General features: G+C 40.3%; 1 protein-coding gene across 8 annotated transcripts in view; it reads left to right on the top strand.

Annotated features, from left to right (window-relative positions):
- NCOA7 (nuclear receptor coactivator 7) overlaps positions 1 to 18,934 on the top strand; it is a 95,961-nt gene extending 77,027 nt beyond the window's left edge. For 7 of the 8 annotated variants that reach the window (XM_072997047.2, XM_072997063.2, XM_072997050.2 and 4 more), the window contains 5 exons: positions 7,955 to 8,101; positions 9,447 to 9,599; positions 12,910 to 13,005; positions 15,476 to 15,549; positions 16,154 to 18,934. In XM_072997047.2, the coding sequence (XP_072853148.2) occupies positions 7,955 to 8,101; positions 9,447 to 9,599; positions 12,910 to 13,005; positions 15,476 to 15,549; positions 16,154 to 16,289 (606 nt within the window). In that variant the 3' untranslated portion in view covers positions 16,290 to 18,934. Of the gene's footprint in view, positions 1 to 2,125; positions 2,740 to 7,954; positions 8,102 to 9,446; positions 9,600 to 12,909; positions 13,006 to 15,475; positions 15,550 to 16,153 lie in introns of those variants that run through there. The other variant, XM_020790740.3, reaches the window with a different exon arrangement.
- The last annotated feature ends 1,220 nt before the right edge of the window (positions 18,935 to 20,154 follow it).

The following is a 20,154-nucleotide window of genomic DNA, read 5'->3' as shown; positions in this document are numbered from 1 at the left end:
AATTCAGTTCTGGAACAGAGTTTTGTTAGAGTATTCAGGAGAATTAAATAAGCAAAAAGAGAAAGAGAGGTATAAATTGCCAGTCAGCACCTTGTTAGCATCTTCAAGCAGCTTTTGCTGCTGGAAGGTGCAGAAGAGAGAGACTAAAATGATGACTGGGCTGGGCCACCTCCCTTATGAGGAAAGGACGCAGCATTTGGGGCTCTTTAGAGAAAAGGCATCTGAAGGGGGACATGATTGAGACATATAAAATTATGCAGGGGATGGATAAAGTGGATAGAGGGAAGCGCTTTTCCCTCTCATGCAATGCCAGAACCAGGGGACGTCAACTCAAATTGAGTGTTGGGAGAGTGAAAACAGACAAAATAAAATATTTCTTTACCCAGTGTGCTAGGAAAAGTCCATCACAAGTTACAAGCCATGATGGGGATGTGTAATCTCCAGACTTTAAGGAAGGTACAGTGGTGCCCCGCTTGACGATTACCCAGGTAGACGACGAAATCGCTTGATGACAATGTTTTTGCGATCGCTATAGCGATCGCAAAACGATGATTCAAATGGGATTTTTTTCGCTTTATGATGATTGGTTCCCTGCTTTGGGAACCAATTTTTTGCTTCACGACGATTTTAAAACAGCTAATTGGTGGCTCTCAAAATGGCTCCCCGCTGTTTTGCTGACCTCATTTCACAAGACAGGGAGTGGAAAATGGCTGCCCAATAAAACCAAAGAGAGAAGGGAATCTTTGCTGCACAATCAGGTATTTCCCCCATTGGAATGCATTGACCGGTCTTCAATGCATTTCAATGGTTTTTTTCTGCTTGATGACGATTTCGCTGTACAGCGATTTTGCTGGAACGCATTATCGTTGTCAAGTGGGGCACCACTGTACCTCCAAATGCCAGATGCAGGGGAAGGGTATCAGGAGACAGGTACCTAGTTGTCTCATGTGCTCTCAGAGGCCATCTGGTGAGGCCACTATGGGATACAGGAAGCTGGACTAGATGGGCCCTTGGCCTGATCTTACATTCTTATGAACTTTGTGTAAATGGACCTCTCTGCTTCTGTCCTGCCAACTCCTGCGGATTGTCATCTACAGCTACAGCACTTCACCTAAAGAGGAATTTGTTAAACTGCAGAAATACGGGAGATCAAACCAGAATTTCCCTGCTGTGTTGGCGCACCCTCAATTTCCACTGAAGTCAATATAACCAAAGGGAGAAGGGAATAATTAAATGTGCCACTCAGAAATAAAGAAAAAAAAAGTTCTGGAGAGTTCTGCAACCCGAAAGGGAATGGGGAGGAAAAGGAGAGCTTTAATCAGTTTAAATTAAGTGTTACTGGCGTCAGATGATGATTTCATTCAGTTTGTGCAACACGGAGCACACAAGCGGGATTTTGGCCAGCAAGTTGCTACAAGTCTGCTTCTCTGCATTTTCTTCATTTTCCTGTGTAATAGACATGTTCCAGAGATATTGCACCTCAATGCTGGAAGATTACAGGTTCAGACCTTCCCTGGCCTTTATGAAGAGTGATGGGAAGGACCTCTGCTAGAGACCCTAGAGAGCAACTGCTGGCGGGAATAGTTAATTCTGAATTAGTGGACAAATAAGGAGGGTTGTAGCTTGATGATAGAGCACATGGTTCACCTTCAGAAAGTCCCATGTGCGTTCCTTAGTAACTAGAAAAAAATCCTGAAATTCCGAACCACCACAATATGGGGCTATTCAGGCCAAACTAGTGTAGCACAATTTTGTCTTCCTAAAAAAAACCCCAAATCATGTTAATCAGTTCTCTGATACAAGTAAAATTCTTATTAGCTCCCAGTAGTCATGCTAGATGTGAGATCCTGGAAATTATTGTGCAAATACAGTGGTGCCTCGCTTTACGATTGCCCCGCATTACGACGAATCCGCTTTACAAAGATTTTTTTGGGATTGCAATTGCGATCACAAAACAATGGTCTAAATGGGGGAATTTCGCTTTGCAATGATCGGTTCTGTGCTTCGGGAACTGATTCTTCACAAAACGATGTTTTTCTAACAGCTGATCGGCGGTTTCAGAATGACCGCCGGGTAATTAAAATTTGGATCTTCCAATTGTGGGTGCTAATGGCAGAAGACAAGGGGGATCAGGACAGAGTACTGCAACTTTTTATAAGGCATGTGGCTCTTTAAGAAGTGCCAGTTAGAAATATCCTATTAGTTGGTTTTGTAGATGGCTTTGTAGAGACTGAATACAGGCAGGTGGTCATGGAAATTAAGGTAGGATGCCAGTTCACTACTTCCAGATTTTTTGGAATGAGCATTGAGTCAGCCATCCTGCTTCACTTCTACACAGGTGCCTGGAAGTGGGTGTTAATTCCTATATAACGGGTGTATCAAACTGGTTTATGCCACCCAGCCCAGTTTGCAGACTCAGAGCTGCCTGGAGCCATTACTGTAGTCTCTCACTGCATTTCCAAGGGAGTTCTTTTGTGCTGAAAGTGAGTGTTGCCAGGCCAGGCTTAATCAAATAGTAGAAGAAAACGAAAGTGATTGCTACAAGGAAGTAGAAAAGCCACTCCTTCTCTAGAGAGAGCAGTATTATTTGTGCCGAGGAAACTGAATTGTCAGTGAGAGTGGAAGAAGCGTGGAGTTGGGAAGGCAGACTCCTTAAGAATGAGAGTAAAGCAGGCAGCTTTGACCTTTCAGATCATATACCATGCCAGGAATGACCAGGAGCAGGAACCTTTTGTACAGGTATGTATATGTAGAAGTTTTAGAAATCTATTTCCCTTTTCTGCCCTGTGGGTTGTCAGTTATTAATGCAGAACAAAACAGTCTATTTACAAGACACGTGGAGGATCTACCGTAGTGGTTCATGACCTTGGGTAACCCAGGAGTTCTTGAACTGCAGTTCCCAAAAGCTTTCAGTGTTAGATGTTCTGGCTGGAATTTCTGGGAGTTGCAGTCTGAGAACACCTGCATTACCCAACGTTGGGAGCCACTGATCTACAGAATGGCAAACATAATGAGAAAATTATTTTATTGGAATAATTGAATTTGAGGAATCTGTTCAGTAGTCCAGACTATGCTGGAGGGTTAGTTGTAATTAAAATAAATTGCACATCATTTCCCCGGCAGATGCAACATTTTGATAGTTAAATATCACACTGTTGTTTTAGAATATGTCTTTTCTTTTTGGTCCTCGAAAAACAGGTGCTAAAATGTAATTCAGAATGTGAAACATGATGGCTGTCTAATGATTTACCTCCTGCTTTTCAGTTGGTTGTTTTTATTTTGTTGTTCATTGCATTTCCTGCTTTCACTCTTTATTTCATTATTTATCTAAACCAGATTGTTTCTAGCATTAGAGGGGCAGGATATACAGTAGATTCAATCAGTCATATCCATCACAGTGCCCTATAGCTCTCCCCACCAGATACAGAACAAAACAATGAATCCTCCAAATGATTCTCTGTTTACAAATGAGATAGAAAAAAATAAAATAATATATTTTTAAAAAAACCTGGAAGACTGCAGCATAAGAGAAACATAACACAAAATACTTCAGATAAGAGGACTTTATCATAGCCCAGCTATTGCCTATGTTCATTGTGAACTTTTCTTTTGGAATGTAAAAAATACAGTAATGTAGTATGTGTGTGTGTGTGAGATTTGGATTTCCAATAACATGGAATTTACCCATTAAGCCTCAATAATATCTCAAAAAATACTCTGCAAACAAGATTCTTACAGAACATTTCATCAGACCACATGTTAGCAAAACATCACAAGCGTTACCTTAAGCAAGTGCTCCCAGTTGAATGGGTTTTACAGGTTAACATCAAAATTGTTCTGAGGTGTTTCCCCCCACCTGCCTGGAAATCCTCAGTTCTAGCCCACCAATTGATGGATAGCAGTTTGAAAAAGTTGCTTTTAAAAAAAAAAATTATCAGAATCCCCAAGCCAGCACAGTTGCTGGTTGGCTGTGGGATTTGAGCTACCATTTTAACAAGTGAGTTTTCCAAGCTCTACATTTGACTGTAATTAAATAATAGATAGATATGTCTTTAAGAAAAGAATAGATCAGGCCTCCCCCTGTCTTCACTGCTTGAGTTTCATCTTCGTATCTTGTCTCAAAGCAAAGCTGAGAAAGTGCTCCTTGGTTAAGTGCCCATTGGAATACTTAGGAATAGACTTTCCTGTGACCTCCCCTCTCTTTTCTGAAAAAACGCATTTTAAAAACCAAGAGTACACTCCTACCCAAAGTTAAGTATTTTAAATCTTTCTATTTGAGCAAGATTAATCTTGCACTTAATTGTGTATTGAAGTTAATGTAATTGTGATTAAGTTTAGATTGTGACCTGACTTGCTTTGTATGGACATAAGTCTACTGCTGGTTTCCTGGGAAGAACTCATACAGAACATATAGCCTCTTGAATATCATTCATATCGATTTACGTTTGCATGATGTAAATTACACACACACACACACACACACACACACACAGAGAGAGACATACACACAAAGAGAGATAGACAAAGATAAACACACACAAAATTCTAGTTGTATAGAATCCTATTATTTCACAGTTTTTCAGACATTTTTTAAATAATTAGCACAAACATTTTTGTGGAATAATTATTTAAATTTTATAAAAAACTGATTTTTTTAAACAATTTAAATTAAAAAATGATGTTTTAAAATTTAAATTGTGGTTTAAATCCATTTGATTTTTTTAAAAAAGCATTAATTTTTACCCACTCTGAACTAAAGTACAGCGCAGTCCAAACCCAAACTGATAGCCATTGTGCCACCACAAAGAAAGGTTTGGAGCTATCCTGGCTGGTTAGGATGGTGCCCCTAGAGTGCTGTAAATACACTATCAGAGGTTCTGCCATATAGATACAATACTATATCTATGAAAATAGGAAATGCATAATTCGATTCTGATTTACGACAACCCTTTCTAGGGTTTTCTAGGGCTCGTTCTTCTTCCAGAAGGCGCAGTGAGGAGTTGAACTCGCAACCTCTGGCTCCACAGCCAGACTTCTCAATAAATGGTCTAATCCTACCTATTTATATAAAAAAAAGTCAGACTTCTCCAGTTGCAGTTGTTGCTAGTTTTGGAATGTGATCTAGTCAGGATTTTGATAGCTCTTGTTTCCCCTCTTCTAGGAACTGTTTGTAACATTATTTACCACAGGGTTACACAGCTTGCAGCCAACAAGGGCTTAAGCACTGTGTCCCACTGTAGCCAACCGTTGCCAACTGATTCCATACACATCACTTTTCCCTTGTAAAGAATGTGCAATCTGTTTCAGGGTTGCTGAAATTCTTCATTTTGTCTGTCAGTGACCCTTATAAGAGGTGATTGATTGATTGCTCATTGTCAGAAGAGGTGGAGAAAAGACTTTCCACTCCCTTCTCAAGATAATTTCTACAATGTATGTGCTCATGTGCCCCTGCCCCTGCATCAGATATAACCCTTGGAGCTGGAAAGGTGATGTGCCCCCTGATGATTCTAAAAAGAGGACTCAAAATGCTTCCTGATGCTAAAATAATGTTTATTCTCTTCCCCTCCCAGCATAAATATATTCTACTTTCCTACTCAAGTAAATTTGTTCCGGGTAAGAATAAATAACACTATGCCTTTATTACCTGTGCTTTATTTCACTTCCCTGTAGCTTTTCTTATTTTCAGTGTGCTTCAGTGTGTATTTTCAGTTGTTAAAAAAAAACACATAAAAACATCAGGAATGAGCCTCGTGGTGCAGTGGCCAAAACTGTGCTCACCACCTGGGTTTCAATTCCAGTTAGTTGGCTGAAGGTTAACTCAGCCTTCTGTCCTTCTGAGGTCAGTAAAATGAGTACCCAGCTTGCTGGGGGGGGGGGTAATTTGTATCCTGCATAATTAACTTGTATACAGCGGTAAATAAGCAGCACACATTTTTTGTTGTTGCTAGATATCTGAAAACAAGGTATAAATACCTAGTTTATATCCAAGGGTGTGGTTCAGCATAAAAGCCTTGAACATTTGTGAAAACTCAGTTTTTATCTTGCTTAAGTATCAAATCCACTGCTTGAGTTCTATTATGCAAGATGTTCTACAAACAATTACACAAGTGCTTTTATTACTCATTCTGTCTCCATTATACTAGGTGGCTGTAACTAACACCAGTTGTGTTAATTGGTCTGCTAGTATTTAGGTGCCCAACAGTAAGGGAGAAGTCCGCGGACCATCCTGCCCACAGACTCCTCCTCCGCTGTTTACTCAATGCTAACTGCTCCCTCATTTAAAAAAATTATAATAATGTTGTTTAGTCGTTAAGTCCTGTCCAACTCTTCGTGACCCCATGGACCAGAGCACACCAGGCCCTCCTGTCTTCCACTGCCTCCCAGAGTTGGGTCAAATTCATGTTGGTAGCTTCAACGACACTGTCCAACCATCTTGTCCTCTGTCGTTCCCTTCTTCCCTGCCTCCCCCCAATTATTTGTATTACCTAGAACAGCTGCACTTGGTTTACTGACAGGTACCACTGTCATTACCTTTCCTGAGAATCCTTCTGAGCCTGATGTGGACTTCTTATTATTTATTTATTTATTTAAAATGGTTATACCCTGCCTTTCTCCTCAAGAGGACCCAAGGCAGCTCATAACACTAAACAGTATATTTAAAAGAATGATCTCAGGAAACAATGATGGTGGGCGAGCCAGGAGCATCACCTTGTACCATAGTGGCCAGGCCACTGGATACAGCTTATCAAAAAGAGAGGGAGAGAAACAAAATTTGCCTGGTATTCTTGGAGTAAGGCTGTAGGTGATATGGGGACTGCTGAGAATAGTTGCAGAGTAGCCCAAAGTGAATTGGGCAAAATGGGAGGGCAACCCAAGGAGAAAGAAAGTGAAATGGACAGGTTTACATGGGGTGGACAGGAAGTTGTCAGGGAGGTGATGTGCATGCTTGTTTGATGGATATATGGATATTGTTTGATAAATATATAGATCAATGAGGTGTGTTTGATGGGTAAACGGGCATTTGGTTGTCTGAATGAATGGATTTGTTGGCAAGGTGTATGTGTGAAAGAGAAATAAAGATCCAGGGAGAGGGAGGAGAGGAAATAGGGGTGAGAAGGTAGATTCTGAAAAAGGAGGAAAATTAGCCCTTTTTAGGCAAGAGGGCTTTGGTGCAATTATTAAGGAAGTCTCCAGCTTTCTCCATGTTTGCCATAAAACTGCACTTGTGCATGTGCATTCTGTGTGCTTACACAGCGTTGCTAGGATGTTGGGCATTTGAATTATGTGGCATGTGAGGGAAAGTGAAGTTGGATGAGAAGTACAACTGGGGAAAAAAAAAGAACACTCCTTGTAGTTTCTCAGAATTACAAATGTGTCCACTGGCACCAAAATCTGGGGACCTATGTGCTCAAGCATGTGCACTATTTACAGGTAGAGATGGGTACAACCTTGGTTCAGAGGTTTGCGTCAGTTTGTATCTGTGGCACCACAGGCGGCATATGTTCCCTTCTCCTGTCTCCTTGGCTGGGTCCTCCACTCACCAACTGGTTTGCCCTTCTTTTCCGCTGTTCAGCCAGTTTCCAGCAGGAACATGGGCTTCCGTGCCCCGCCTCCTTGGCTGATGGCCCACTCAGGGTAGGACAGGCAAACCTGTGGTCCTACTGGGGAGTTGTCAAGTAGCTGAGGAGGGGAGGGGAGTGCTCTGACCTGGTGAGTGGGTCATTGGTCGGGGAAGTGCAGCAAGGGAACAGGTGCTGTGTGTATGAACCAGCACGAACCTACAAACTGAGGTTCATGCTCATCTCCACTCGCAGGATACAAAAGTATTAGCAAAACAGTGCACAAGCCTCTTGTGCTTTTCCTGCTAGTACAGCACTGGATATAACTCAGCTGTGTTCAGAGACTTTTTCTGTTCTGCAAAAATGTTTGGCAAACGTCTCTCTCTTGCATTTAGATCATTACTGTGGAAGAAGCAAAACGCCGAAAGAGCATTTGCAGCTACTGTGAAGAAGATGATGGTGGTGAGGATGAGGATGAGGATGATGCTTTGCCTGTTTTGAAAAACCAGAGTGCACTCTTAGAAAATATGCATGTTGAGCAGGTATAGTTGGTTTTCCAGTCCTGTAAATATCCTTGGTTTCAACTGGCTTTATTCAATTAGAATCCATACTTTACCACTTGGTGGCATACACAGGAACAGATTCAAAATGAAGGGACTCTTATTTGAACTGAATATTTCCCAATTTCTCCCCCTCATCACCTTTTTTGTCCCTGCCTTCATGCAGCATGATATGCCTATTCAAATAAAATCATATAGTCTCACATTAATATCTGAAGAATTCTACTTGATCCACAAATGCTAACATTAAAATGTGAGGTGCCCCAACATTTCTGTCATTTGGGTTTTCTTCTTCTTTTTGTCTGATTTACTATTTAAAAAAAGAGATCCTTTGACCATCTGGAACAGCTTTTCAGTGATTGGAGAGTAACAGCATATGACACATGGCAATATTTGAAATTTCACCTTCTGGGACAGAGTATCAAGAGTCACATTGTAAGACTGTGTTCAGGCTGCTTTTAACTATCGTATGTTTGTGTTGGAAACCTAGTAGAAAGAAGACCAGGAAGTGGAGAACACAAAGCCATTTGGTAATAGCAATTAATTCCATTTGGCTTTGCTGAGAGATCACCACCTTCTTCCCTCTCTAACCTGTCTCTGTTTAGACCGCTCATTGTAAGAATCATCTAACTTTGAAGAATCATGTCACAGTGTAATCCTATGTGGAATTGGGGTATGTGTGTAAAGTGGCAGGTTTTCCACTATTTCCAAACCTTATCAACTTGCGTTAGCCAAGGCATGGGTGGATCTTCTTTCTTGTTAGATGTGTTTTTCACCTCTCTTCTTTTCCTTCCATTATCTCCAGTGGGTTAGTTACACCAGCATCTTGCCTACACTGGAACTATTCTCTTCAGAGGCCTTCCTGGGTCAGGACCTTGCATCTGGTCCTAATTCCTGAATGACCCATTTTGTGACCTATTCATGTTTTCTGTCCACAGACCACTGTTGGAGGTGGACGTACTGTATGTCTGTGGAGCCTTCTCCAGTCCTGACTGGAATCTTAGGTGTGGGCCGTCTGCTCCATTCCATTCTCAAGGGGTTAGACTAATAGCTCTACCTGGAAGTTTGGGTTCCCTTTCCCTCCCCTAACAACTTTTGTGTTGTGTTGTGGATGCATAAATGATAAATAACAATGTTGTGTGCTATTTAGATTGCATTTGTCATATGTCTTTAAGTGGAAAACTGTTATTTTATTATACAAAACAATAGCTCAGACTATTGGTAAAATTGCTTAATCCTTGTACCAGGCAAAATCAACTTCTAGTGACACATCTGCTGTGAGTAATGTATTACATTTTAAACTATACAGATTTGTCTCATCTTCTAGCTTGCCCGGTGCCTACCTGCAAGAGTTCAGGGATATCCCTGGAGGCTTGTGTATAGCACGCAAGAACATGGAACCAGCTTGAAAACCCTGTATCGTAGATCAGCATCTCTGGATAGTCCAGTCCTACTTGTCATCAAAGACATGGATAATCAGGTTAGACACACAGGGTTGTGTGTTTGTGTCTGTGTGCAGATCTATAAGAAGATGACAGAGTCTTTTTTCGTTGTTGTTTTCAATCTAAACAACAATGGAGCCTTTTTCGTTGTTGTTTTCAATCTAACTTAGACTTTTTTATGTGGTAAAAACAACAGTATAAAATGTGGAACATTTATATGATCTGAAATGAGAATATGTATCACAATGCAATCCATGTTTTTATTTGTTTTTTTAAAAAAAACCAGTCAGTCAGTTTATATTCTGTCAAACATTTCTCTCCTTTCAGGAGCTGAGTGCGATGGGATGAGCCCAAGGCAGCTTGCAGGAAAATATTTCAAATTCCATAATTTGTGAGGGAGTTTCAGAGGTTCCCAGTGTCAGGCTGCCTCTCATGCCTTTCATCCCAATCATTCCTCAGTTGATTTCCACTGTGCCACTCTATCCCTGAAAGGTGGTCTTCCCAACCCCTATGAAGCTGACAACCACACCAGAATTGCCAGTGGAAGAAGAGAAGGTGGCAGGAGGGAATTTCCAGGAGGGTCCAAAAGCAAGGGAACCATTTGGAAAAGACAAGATCCGGGGGGAAGAGTCAGGATCTGAAGAGTTTAGAAGAGAGGAGGGAAACCCTGAAGTTATAAAAGGAAGAGAAGAGGTGGTGAGGGCGAGGACTGGAGGCAGGTTCTGGAGGAGAACGGGAGAAAGAGTCAGAAGAGGAAGAAGTGGAGACTTGGATGGAAGTGCTGGAATGGCACCCGCCTAAGCCAGCCAAAGATATTAATTAATTGAATTTATATCCCACATCATCTGGCAACCAAGCCACTCTGGGTGGCTAACAACAATATAAGGCGTAATATTAAAAACACGATAAAAATAAATTAATACATAACCTATAGGGAAATTAAAACAGATGGCAGTAAAGGTGGTAAAAAGGGTGATGGCGAGGATGGCAAAAAGGATGGTAAAAGGGAGGCCAAGATCTTAATGCTCAGGGAAAGCCTGGTGGAAGACTCAGGTCTTCATTGCTCATTTGAACTCATCCAGTGAGGGTGCTAGGCAGACCTCAATAGGCAGGTTGTTCCATAGGTGGGGGGAAACCACCGAGAAGGCCCGGTCTCTTGTTCTTTCCCTCCGTGCCTCCTTCAGGGTCAAGGCGCTCAAACGCCCTGCCTGTGAAGAATGGGTATAACGGACAGATCTGGCTGGGAGCAGGTGTTCTGATAGGTACCGAGGTCCTACACCGTTCAGGGCTTTGAATGTTATCATCATAACCTTGAAGTCGATGCGGAAATGAACCGGTAGCCAATGAAGGGCGGCCAGAGTGGGGGAGATGTGCTGGAATTTCTTCACCCCAGTTATTAATCTGGCTGCCAAATTCTGGACGATTTGAAGTATCCACATCAGCCTCAAGGGCAGCCCCACGTAGAGAGCATTGCAGTAGTCTATTCTTGAGATTATGAGGGCATGAATCAGCATCGTGAGTGCCCCCGCGTATAGATAGGGACGCAGCTGGGCAATCCTCCGAAGATGGAAATGGGCTGCCCGGACCACAGATGCCACCTGGGTTTCTATGGTGAGATCCGGGTCTAGGCAGATGCCCAAGCTGCGTACCTCATTCTTCGTAAGAAGAGTCATTCCCCCAAAGGAGTTTCCCAACTCACTGACGCCGGAGCTGCCACACGCACAATTTCCGTCTTGTTTGGATTCAACCTCAGTCTATTTGTCCTGATCCACTCCAGAGCAGAGTGGATGAGGTGCAGTTGTCAAGCTCCGAGTTGTAGTTCTCCAGAGGACACTACCACTCAAAGAAAGTGGCATTAGCCACCCACAGAGACTACCTCAACTACTCACCCTACAAGGTTGGAGGAGGCATGGAGAACCCAACTCCCTGAGGCCATTTGAAGCTGTAGTATGGGCCATCCAGTGCATGACCATTTCCTACAGTGACACAGACATAGGTAGGGACAAGTTTAAGCCTTCAGAGGCCTGCATAGGGGAGGAGGTGGTAATCAATCCCCATATCTGGATCCAAGGACTCAAGGACATGAGTGGACTGGCTGGGGTGGACTAAAGGAAGATTTGTAGAATTAGAGTAGTTTGTAGTTACTTGTTGATTTAGTTATTAAGGTTGAGTTGCAAAAGAAGCTTTGACTCTGACCCTTATGTTTGCACAGTGCATCCCTTTAGTGCCCCTCCTCCGCATGGAGGATATTTACATAATTAAAAACATGGTAATTAACATATGAAAACTGTAAAATACAAATATAAAAACATTATATAGAACTATAAAACCAATTTTCAAAGCTCACTGAACCTCTCCATCTCTCCAAAAAGCTCTGTAAAGATACACATTTTATTTATTTTTATTTATTTTTATTTATTTTTATTTATTTTTATTTATTTTAATTTATTTATTTATTTATTTATTTATTTATTTATTTATTTATTTATTTATTTATATCCCACCTATCTGGTCGTGTCAGGACCACTCTAGGCGCTAACAACATTAAAAATCATACAATAGATATACACATAAAAACAATTTTTCGTGACAGAGATATTAAACAGGATAGGAAAACTGAAGGAGAGGGAAAAGAGGGATGTCAGGAATTATCTGATGGGAAGGCCTGCCTAAACATCCATTTTCAGTGCAAAGGAGGCAAGACGCCAGCCACACCTCCTCAAGAACACAGTTCTATAGTCTGGGAACAGCCCCTCCCCCCCCCCAAAAAAGCCCTCTCACGAGCCCTCAATGAACGGGCTTGTGAAGGTGGAGGGATTGAGAGAAGGCACTCCCCTGCTGATCTCAGCTCTTGTGGGGGTTTGCATACGATGATATGGTTCTCTTAGTATAGTAAGCACAGTTTATTCATGCTGCGGCTCTTCCATCTTGCATTGTACCAAGCTGCAGGGAAAACTGCTATTACCAGGGAGTACTGGTAATGTCTCTGTGACAAGAGACATGACATCTATATATGGGATAATCCGAAGAGGTGTGGTGGAACCCTTCTGTATCTTGTCCTTGTTTCTGTATGTGAGTTCTGGATGAGGAATCACGAGAAGAGCAGATTCTCAAATTTAATAATTGAGAACCAAGTCTGCACATCCATCTCTCGGCTGTGGCTATATTACATATAGAATGTAGTGCTTTATGTAACGTTTTATGTTTGTATAATATATGGGCTAGAAGGAGTTTCAGCAGCTTGTGTTTACCAAGTGCTGTAAATAAGAATTCTGGTGTTTTACGTGTTCTTTTAAAAAGTGTGCCCTTAAATTTGGAAGTGTCATAACAGCCACTTTGTTCTGACAGATATTTGGAGCTTACGCAACGCATCCCTTCAAGTTTAGTGACCACTATTATGGGACTGGAGAAACGTTCCTGTACACTTTTAATCCTCTTTTCAAGGTATGGTCTTCTGAGTATGGTCTTAATCCATTACTTCACGGTATGTTCATTTCTCTCATAATTACTCAGTCATAAAACTCAGATTTAAAGATTAATTTACCAAGAGTTTGGAATTTGAATCTGCATTTGTCACCGCCATATGTCTTCTTGATATATTTATTATTCAGAGGAACAAAATAATGGCCTTAGATATTGATGATATAGACCAGGCTTGTCCAACCCGCGGCCCGAGAGCTGCATGCGGCCCAGGCCAACTCGTAATGCGGCCCAGTGCAATTTTTTATTTTAAAAAAAATTCCAAAGTTTCAAGTTACACTGCCAGCGCTTGTGGCCGGAATGTGGCCGGGGCATGTCACAATAGTAGAGGGGGAGAGAGGGAAGGAAGGAAGGAGTGGGAGGGGGGGGACAGAAGGGCTGTGTGACAGCATTGCGCCGTCACCGTCAATAGGTGTACCCCCTCCCAGCCCCATAAAGCCACCGGAGTCGAAGCTGGCAGCCTCTGCTGTCTGAGATTGCAGCTGCCGGTAAGCGCACTTGGAGCGGGGCTGCGGAGGATGGCTAGGGCTGCCCCCCCATGCGGCCCAAACCAAATGTATGTGCGGCCCAAACCAAATTTTCATCTTCTAATGTGGCCTAGGCAAGGTGAAAGGTTGGACACCCCGGTATAGACCAACATGCTTGAACCTTGTCAGAACCAACATGGGATATTTCCCGAGAGTCCTGCATGAGACAGTTCGAGCTTATGAAAAAAATAATCAGATTTATTTATTCATTATTTTAAAATATTTTACCCCACCTTTCTCCTTAACAAGGACCCAAGGTGGATTACATTATTAAAGACAATATTTAAAAGTAAAAATAGGATGTATACAAAAACTAAAAAGGATCAAACAAGTACAAATACAGATGTGGAAGGACAGCCTGGCCTTCTGTGGGAGGGAATTCTAAAGTCTGGGAGCAGGAACAGAGAAGGCCCTTTCCTGTGTCCCCACCCAAACCCACTTATGATGATCTTAATGCCTGGACTGGCTCATAGTGAGACACAGTCCTTGAGATTGCTTGGACCCAAGCCATTTAGAGCTTTATAGGTTAGAACCAGGACTTTGACTTATGCAGGTTTTAACCTATAAAATTATGATCAATAAAATAATTACTATAAGATTAAATGTGTCCATGGTTCTTACAGAAAATTGTACAAATCGTCTCTAAATGTGTGGTTCAGCCGGTGTTTTATGGTTTTATGGTAATTGTCAGAAGAATAGCAACAGCTGCAATGTGTAAGCTTTGAAATCTTTGAGCCTGGCTACATAAGAAAATGTCAGAAATACAATGGATTTGGGGTGGGCTGATTCATCTTTTTTTTCCTATTGGCCACATGATGCAAAGGCAAATGGAAATCAGCCCAGAGTCCCACACCTCCAATTTGTAATTTTTCCTCTTGTTGAAAAATTTAATTATTTCACTTTGGTTCAAAGACTGTGATCTCTTTTGAACTGATTAGGAAAAGAAGGACCAGCTGAACACGCTTGTGCACACACATACACACAGCAGTGCCAGTACTCGGCTCTCTCCCAAGACACTTTTTTTTAAAAAAACAGCTTATCCTGGGTAGACAGAGCTCCTGTTTGTTTCTTTTTTTGGCAAGGCAAGAGGAGGAAATGAATAAACAGAGATAAGAAAAGTCCTTTTAAGGCACTTCCTTTGAACTGTGCCGCCTACAAGGCGCTTCAGATAGAACTGCAATACAAAAACTTTTCCTAAAAAAACCTGTGTGGTCACTTATACTGGATGCAACTTCACAATGAGAGAATAAGAGTGAAAAACATTTCCCTTGCTGTGTAGCTGAGTTGCCAAATTAATTAAGTAAAAATAATTATAATATGTCACAAACCCAGAAGAATGACGTATACGGTAACGCTGCATTGGAGGAAGAACGGAAACACAAATAGTAGGGATCAGTAGCAGTAACTGAAAAAAATTAAAGAACAAAACAAGAAGATAGTTCTTGGAAGCTCTGCATTCAGATCACAGTTCCTTTAAGCACTTTTTAGCAAAAAGCATTGCCGCTCAGAGACCATTGGTAATGGCACAGCTAAAAATCTTGTAAATAAATAAATAAATAAAATAGATAAATCAAACATTCCCTTGATAAACTTTTCTTGAAACACATTACAAACCATACATATATTGTGTCTCTGTCTTCTTTTTTGCTCTGTGAATTGATCTCCATCAAATGCAAGTGGGTACCAATTAAATCCTACTCGTATCTACTCAGAAGCATCGAGTTCAGTAGTAATTATTTACATTGTAGGTACAGATGATTAATTTTACTATCAAACATGCAATTTTAGCTGCCTTCCACCCCACCATCCTCCTAACAACTTGACTGCATCATTCACAACACAGTTGCAAGTAAATAACTACTATATGATTGTATCTTTCTTCTTACATTATTTCCTGCCTACTTAAGGTTTTCAAGTGGAGTGGAGAAAACACCTACTTCATCAATGGAGATGTGGCTTCATTAGAACTTGGTGGTGGAGAGTAAGTTATTTAAATTTCTCTTGGTGTACTGATTCATTGTATAGGTGAGAACTATGGGTGTGTGATCTCTTACATTTATGAAGACGCTAGTATTACTGCTAATCACTTGTAAAACAGTTTTTGTCTCTTCAGCCATCGGAATGCAGTGTGTAAATCACTGGCTGCCTACATGGTTTTATATCCACGCACATGTAGCTGTATTGCATCATGTGCAAAAAGAAGAAAGGTTACTGTATTTCAGAGAACCCAGATCAGTAAATGAAGGAATGAAATGCAATTGTTCCGTCTTGTTAAAATCATAACCATATGAAAATCATGACCATATATGCAGAACATTCAGCCTACTGTGATGTTTCCACATATGCAAATAAAGACTATTGTTTGAATGTTCACATAATTCCTTTCTAAAATGTTATCAATATCCGTTTCTAAAATTTAATGAAAATTAGTCCAAAAATTTAATCCTATTTATTTCCATCATGAAAATGAAGTGCTCATTTAAACAAGTAGTTAAAATGAATGGAAAAATGTATTTTTCTTGGTGGGTTTTGAACAATATTTTTAAATTTCCTAGCAATTTCAGTTAATTTTCTTCTCCTTTCAGTGGCAAGTTTGGATTATGGCTAGATGCTGATTTGTACCATGGTCGGAGTAATTGCTGCAGCACATTCAATAATGATATCTTATCCAAAAAAGAAGACTTTGTTGTACAGGATGTAGAAGTATGGACATTTGAGTGACATACTTGCCTTAAAAGTCAGACTCAGATTTATGGAGTATTCCATGGATGTTGAAGATGGGAATACAGACTGCCTCAAAAATACAACATACTTTTCCAGTCCTTAATTCAGGCCATATACTGGTTTTACAAGAAGATTTAAGGGAGAAATTGGACATAGTTCAATCTTATTCCTGCCTTGCCAATGTTCCTACACTATGGATGCAAAATATTTATGGGAAGGTATTTCTGATATACAGATTTGTTCATAACAATCTCATTTTCTGTAACTGTAAAAGGATACTGTGGGGAAAAAACACAGAGCTATGTAGTACATTCCATGTGTATTTTTATTCAGTGAAAGTGAAAACCAAAAAGAGGAGCAAAGTGGTGTTTCCAAACTGCATTTAGTGGTGGTTTCTATGACAAAATAGTAGTCATCAACTATACAGCACTTAAAAGGAACATTTTTTAAATAATGTATTTATTATTTGTATAGTAATTTTTTTCTGAAATGTGATAGGCATGTTTTTCCTTTTAACATTTCAAATTTCAGAATTTTCTGGAAAGATGTATTGAAGTAGATGTCTTCAGTGCAATAGTGATGTATGGTTCATTTTCTTAAGGGTTTTTTTATATTTTGTTGTGATTTTTTTTAATTTTGTAAAAGAAATACCTATGTTGCTCTTTTCTAATTATTTTACAGATCTTGGTTTTTGACAGAACACGCTATTCTGGATTGTTGGGATAAGTGCATTGTCAGCATTCATTATCAGATATTCCTATGTGGTTACGTGGAAATGTTCGGAGATCCTGTTTTTAATTGGTTAGCAAGATGAGAAATAGCTTCAAAAAGACCCCCATGTTGCTGTAGAGCTGAAAATGGTTTTTAAGTTATACTATATAAATTACTTGAAAGTCTTTAACAGAGAAAAATATTAGGGTAATGCCAAATGAGTTTAGCGCTTTTGATCAAATGTTCTCTCACTCAAATATTTTAAACTAATGGTTGACTTCCGCTTTTATAGCAAGGTAGTTTTTCTTTTTTGGCTAAAAGAAAATATTGGTGACATTTTCATGAAAGCAAGCAGTTGTTCATTCAGGGATATATATTACTTGACAACACTGACTCTAAATTCAGTTTGGTAAATTAATTGACAGATGCAAGCATTTAGGAGTATTTCCTTGCCACTAAAAAAAGGTGGATAGAAATAGAACAAAAGATATAACTCTCACCCAGCTCCAATATATGTAATACTAGCGCTTCATATATTGGGGGGCTTTCATACATTTTATGAAAAATAAATTTAGTTCAACATTGGGGAAAGGATTTTCTTTTAAAGTCTGCATTTATGCTTCTTGAAAAGTACTACTCAATCATCAACTTACTTAGGATTCTTTCATCAGGCACCTCTTTCAACTCAGGTTGCAACCTGACAGATAAACTTGCTGCTTTGTGGCAGGTATGTCCTATTCACAGTGGTTTACTTCCAGCTGACATGAAAATAATCAAACCAACCTGGAATAAAATCAGAAGGATGGGTTCTACTCGCTAACAGATGGAGTTGATACTCTTTCACTCTCTCTGTGTTATGCTATATGATTTTATCAGCCTAACCAAACCTAGAAAGCATAGTTGTTCTTTCTGGCTTGATTTTCTATGAAGAACAACTACTACTAGCCCTCCTTTGCTTAATACACAAAATTCATAGTATACTAGTTCTGTGGGGTAAGCAGCCCTATTTAGGAATTCTTATCTCAGCTTATGTGAATGGAACTCTGCTGTGGAGCACTATCCTCTGTTTGCCAGTGTGATGTACGTGCTCCTCCATGTGTATGGCACAGACATCTGCAGTCAAGAGACTTGCACACATACAGCTTAGATCTCACCTCTAGAGATTCCTGCACTATACATGTGGTGCCATGGGGGCTATGTCATGTGCCCCCACCCCATTCTTCATTCATGCATTCAGGTAGGCTGGCAATATGAATGCCTAAACAGGGCTAGCATTTTTTTTACTTTGTATAGTCACACAGGGAGAACACACAGATCTGTTTTGGAGTGTGTCAGTGCTGTGGCAGATGTGCAAGCAATTGTGTCTGGATTGCAGCATTTATCTACAATAGAAATGTGTGCATTCCTCACATGTGGGAGACATCCAATTCTCTACATGAAGTAGCTCAGTGTAGAGCTGTGTAATAAGCTTCACATTGAGCTTACTACACAGTGTAATAATAGGCTATTACTGTTGACTGTTACGCAGACTGTTCATCATGTGTAAAGATGTTAATATCTGTCACCTAAGCTGTTCACATTTCCAACTAAGTTTTATGATTGCCAATATACTCTTGATAGTGTTTCACTGTAACTATGAACTGTTACTGGCATAACGCTTTGGAAATACTCCAGGAAACTCTTAAAATATGGTTTTACGAATGATGAGTCACTTGTGAGTTCCAAGGAAATTTAATTGACATTACACAGCTCTTACCTGCAGTTTATTCCATTATATTATTCTAGTCCGAGCATATCTGAAACCTTTGTGTTCTTTATTCAAAAACAGTGTTGTCTTATCAAAATTCTGTGGCCCCTCAAAGCTGATGGATATTTAATGTATGTAATGCAGTGCTATTGCAACATTTTCAATAAAGGAATTTATGCATTCATATGTTTGACATTTTGTTTTTCTGATGCTCGACACTGTATAAAAGGCTCATTTCTTCTATACACTCTTATTTCCTGATACAGGTCTTTTCATTACATTAATCTTTCCGATTTCACCACACTTAAGCATTTGGTCTTCTGCTCCCTCAAAAGATTCTACCGTTCCTTCCTCTTATTTCTGAAACTTCTTCCCAGAATCCTAGCCATCACTGCTGCTTCTTTCTTAAAACCCACCTTTTTCTTGAAGCTCATAACACAGCTCCTTTGTTCCCATGTCCTCCTGTCATGTTGCTGCAACTAAGCCTAAGCATCTATAACTAAGATCATCTTCCACTGTTTCCATGTTATTCCTACCTCCGTTCCCCTTCCCTGCCTTTGTGGTTTCATCTGCAGATTTTAGACTGAAAAGTTCCTGGTGGCAAAAATTTGTCCTTTTATACTCATACAGGCAATAAAGTAATATTTCCACACTGTAGATATACAACCAAGCTATATAGCCTGATTCTGCCTAAACCTATGAAATCTACAAACCTATTGATGTCTAACTGGTTGCAGATGACTTTTAATTGATAGCATATAAAGCTATCTGTGGGCTAAACCGCAGAAGCCTGTGCTGCAGGGTCAGAAGACCAGCAGTCGTAAGATCGAATCCACGTGACGGAGTGAGCTCCCGTCGCTTTGTCCCAGCTCCTTGCCAACCTAGCAGCTCAAAAGCATGTAAATGTGAGTAGATAAACAGGCACCATCTCAGTGGGAAGGTAAAATGGCGTTCCCTAGTCACGCTGGCCACGTGACAATGGAAACTGTCTTCGGACAAGCGCTGGCTCTGCAGCTTGGAAAATGGGATGAGCACCACCCCCTAAAGTCGGACACGACTGGACTAAAAATGTCAAGGGGAACCTTTACCTTTGCCTTACAGCCTAGAGAAAGAATAAATAGTGCTAAATGTCACCATACGCAATAGGAAAACCTGGAAAGTGTAACAAGGAGTATGGGAAACTTATCTAGGAACGGTAGAATCTAGGTTGATTTGTATCCCACCTTTCTCCAGATACTGAAAGCTAAGAAAACTTACATATATTTTTTTTAAGAATATATTGTAAATATTAAAATTACTATCAAAACAATGCAGCTAAAAACTATGTTAAAAGCCGTTAAAAATAATAATAATTGCAGTTCAGTCAAAAAATGAAGCCCATCCCTAAAAGCTGAATACTTCAAA

Source organism: Pogona vitticeps, chromosome 1 (assembly GCF_051106095.1).
Source record: "Pogona vitticeps strain Pit_001003342236 chromosome 1, PviZW2.1, whole genome shotgun sequence".
In the NCBI taxonomy this organism is placed as follows: Eukaryota; Metazoa; Chordata; class Lepidosauria; order Squamata; family Agamidae; genus Pogona; species Pogona vitticeps.
Note: the sequence above shows the minus strand (reverse complement) of the source record. Positions and strands in the feature narration are given on the sequence as shown.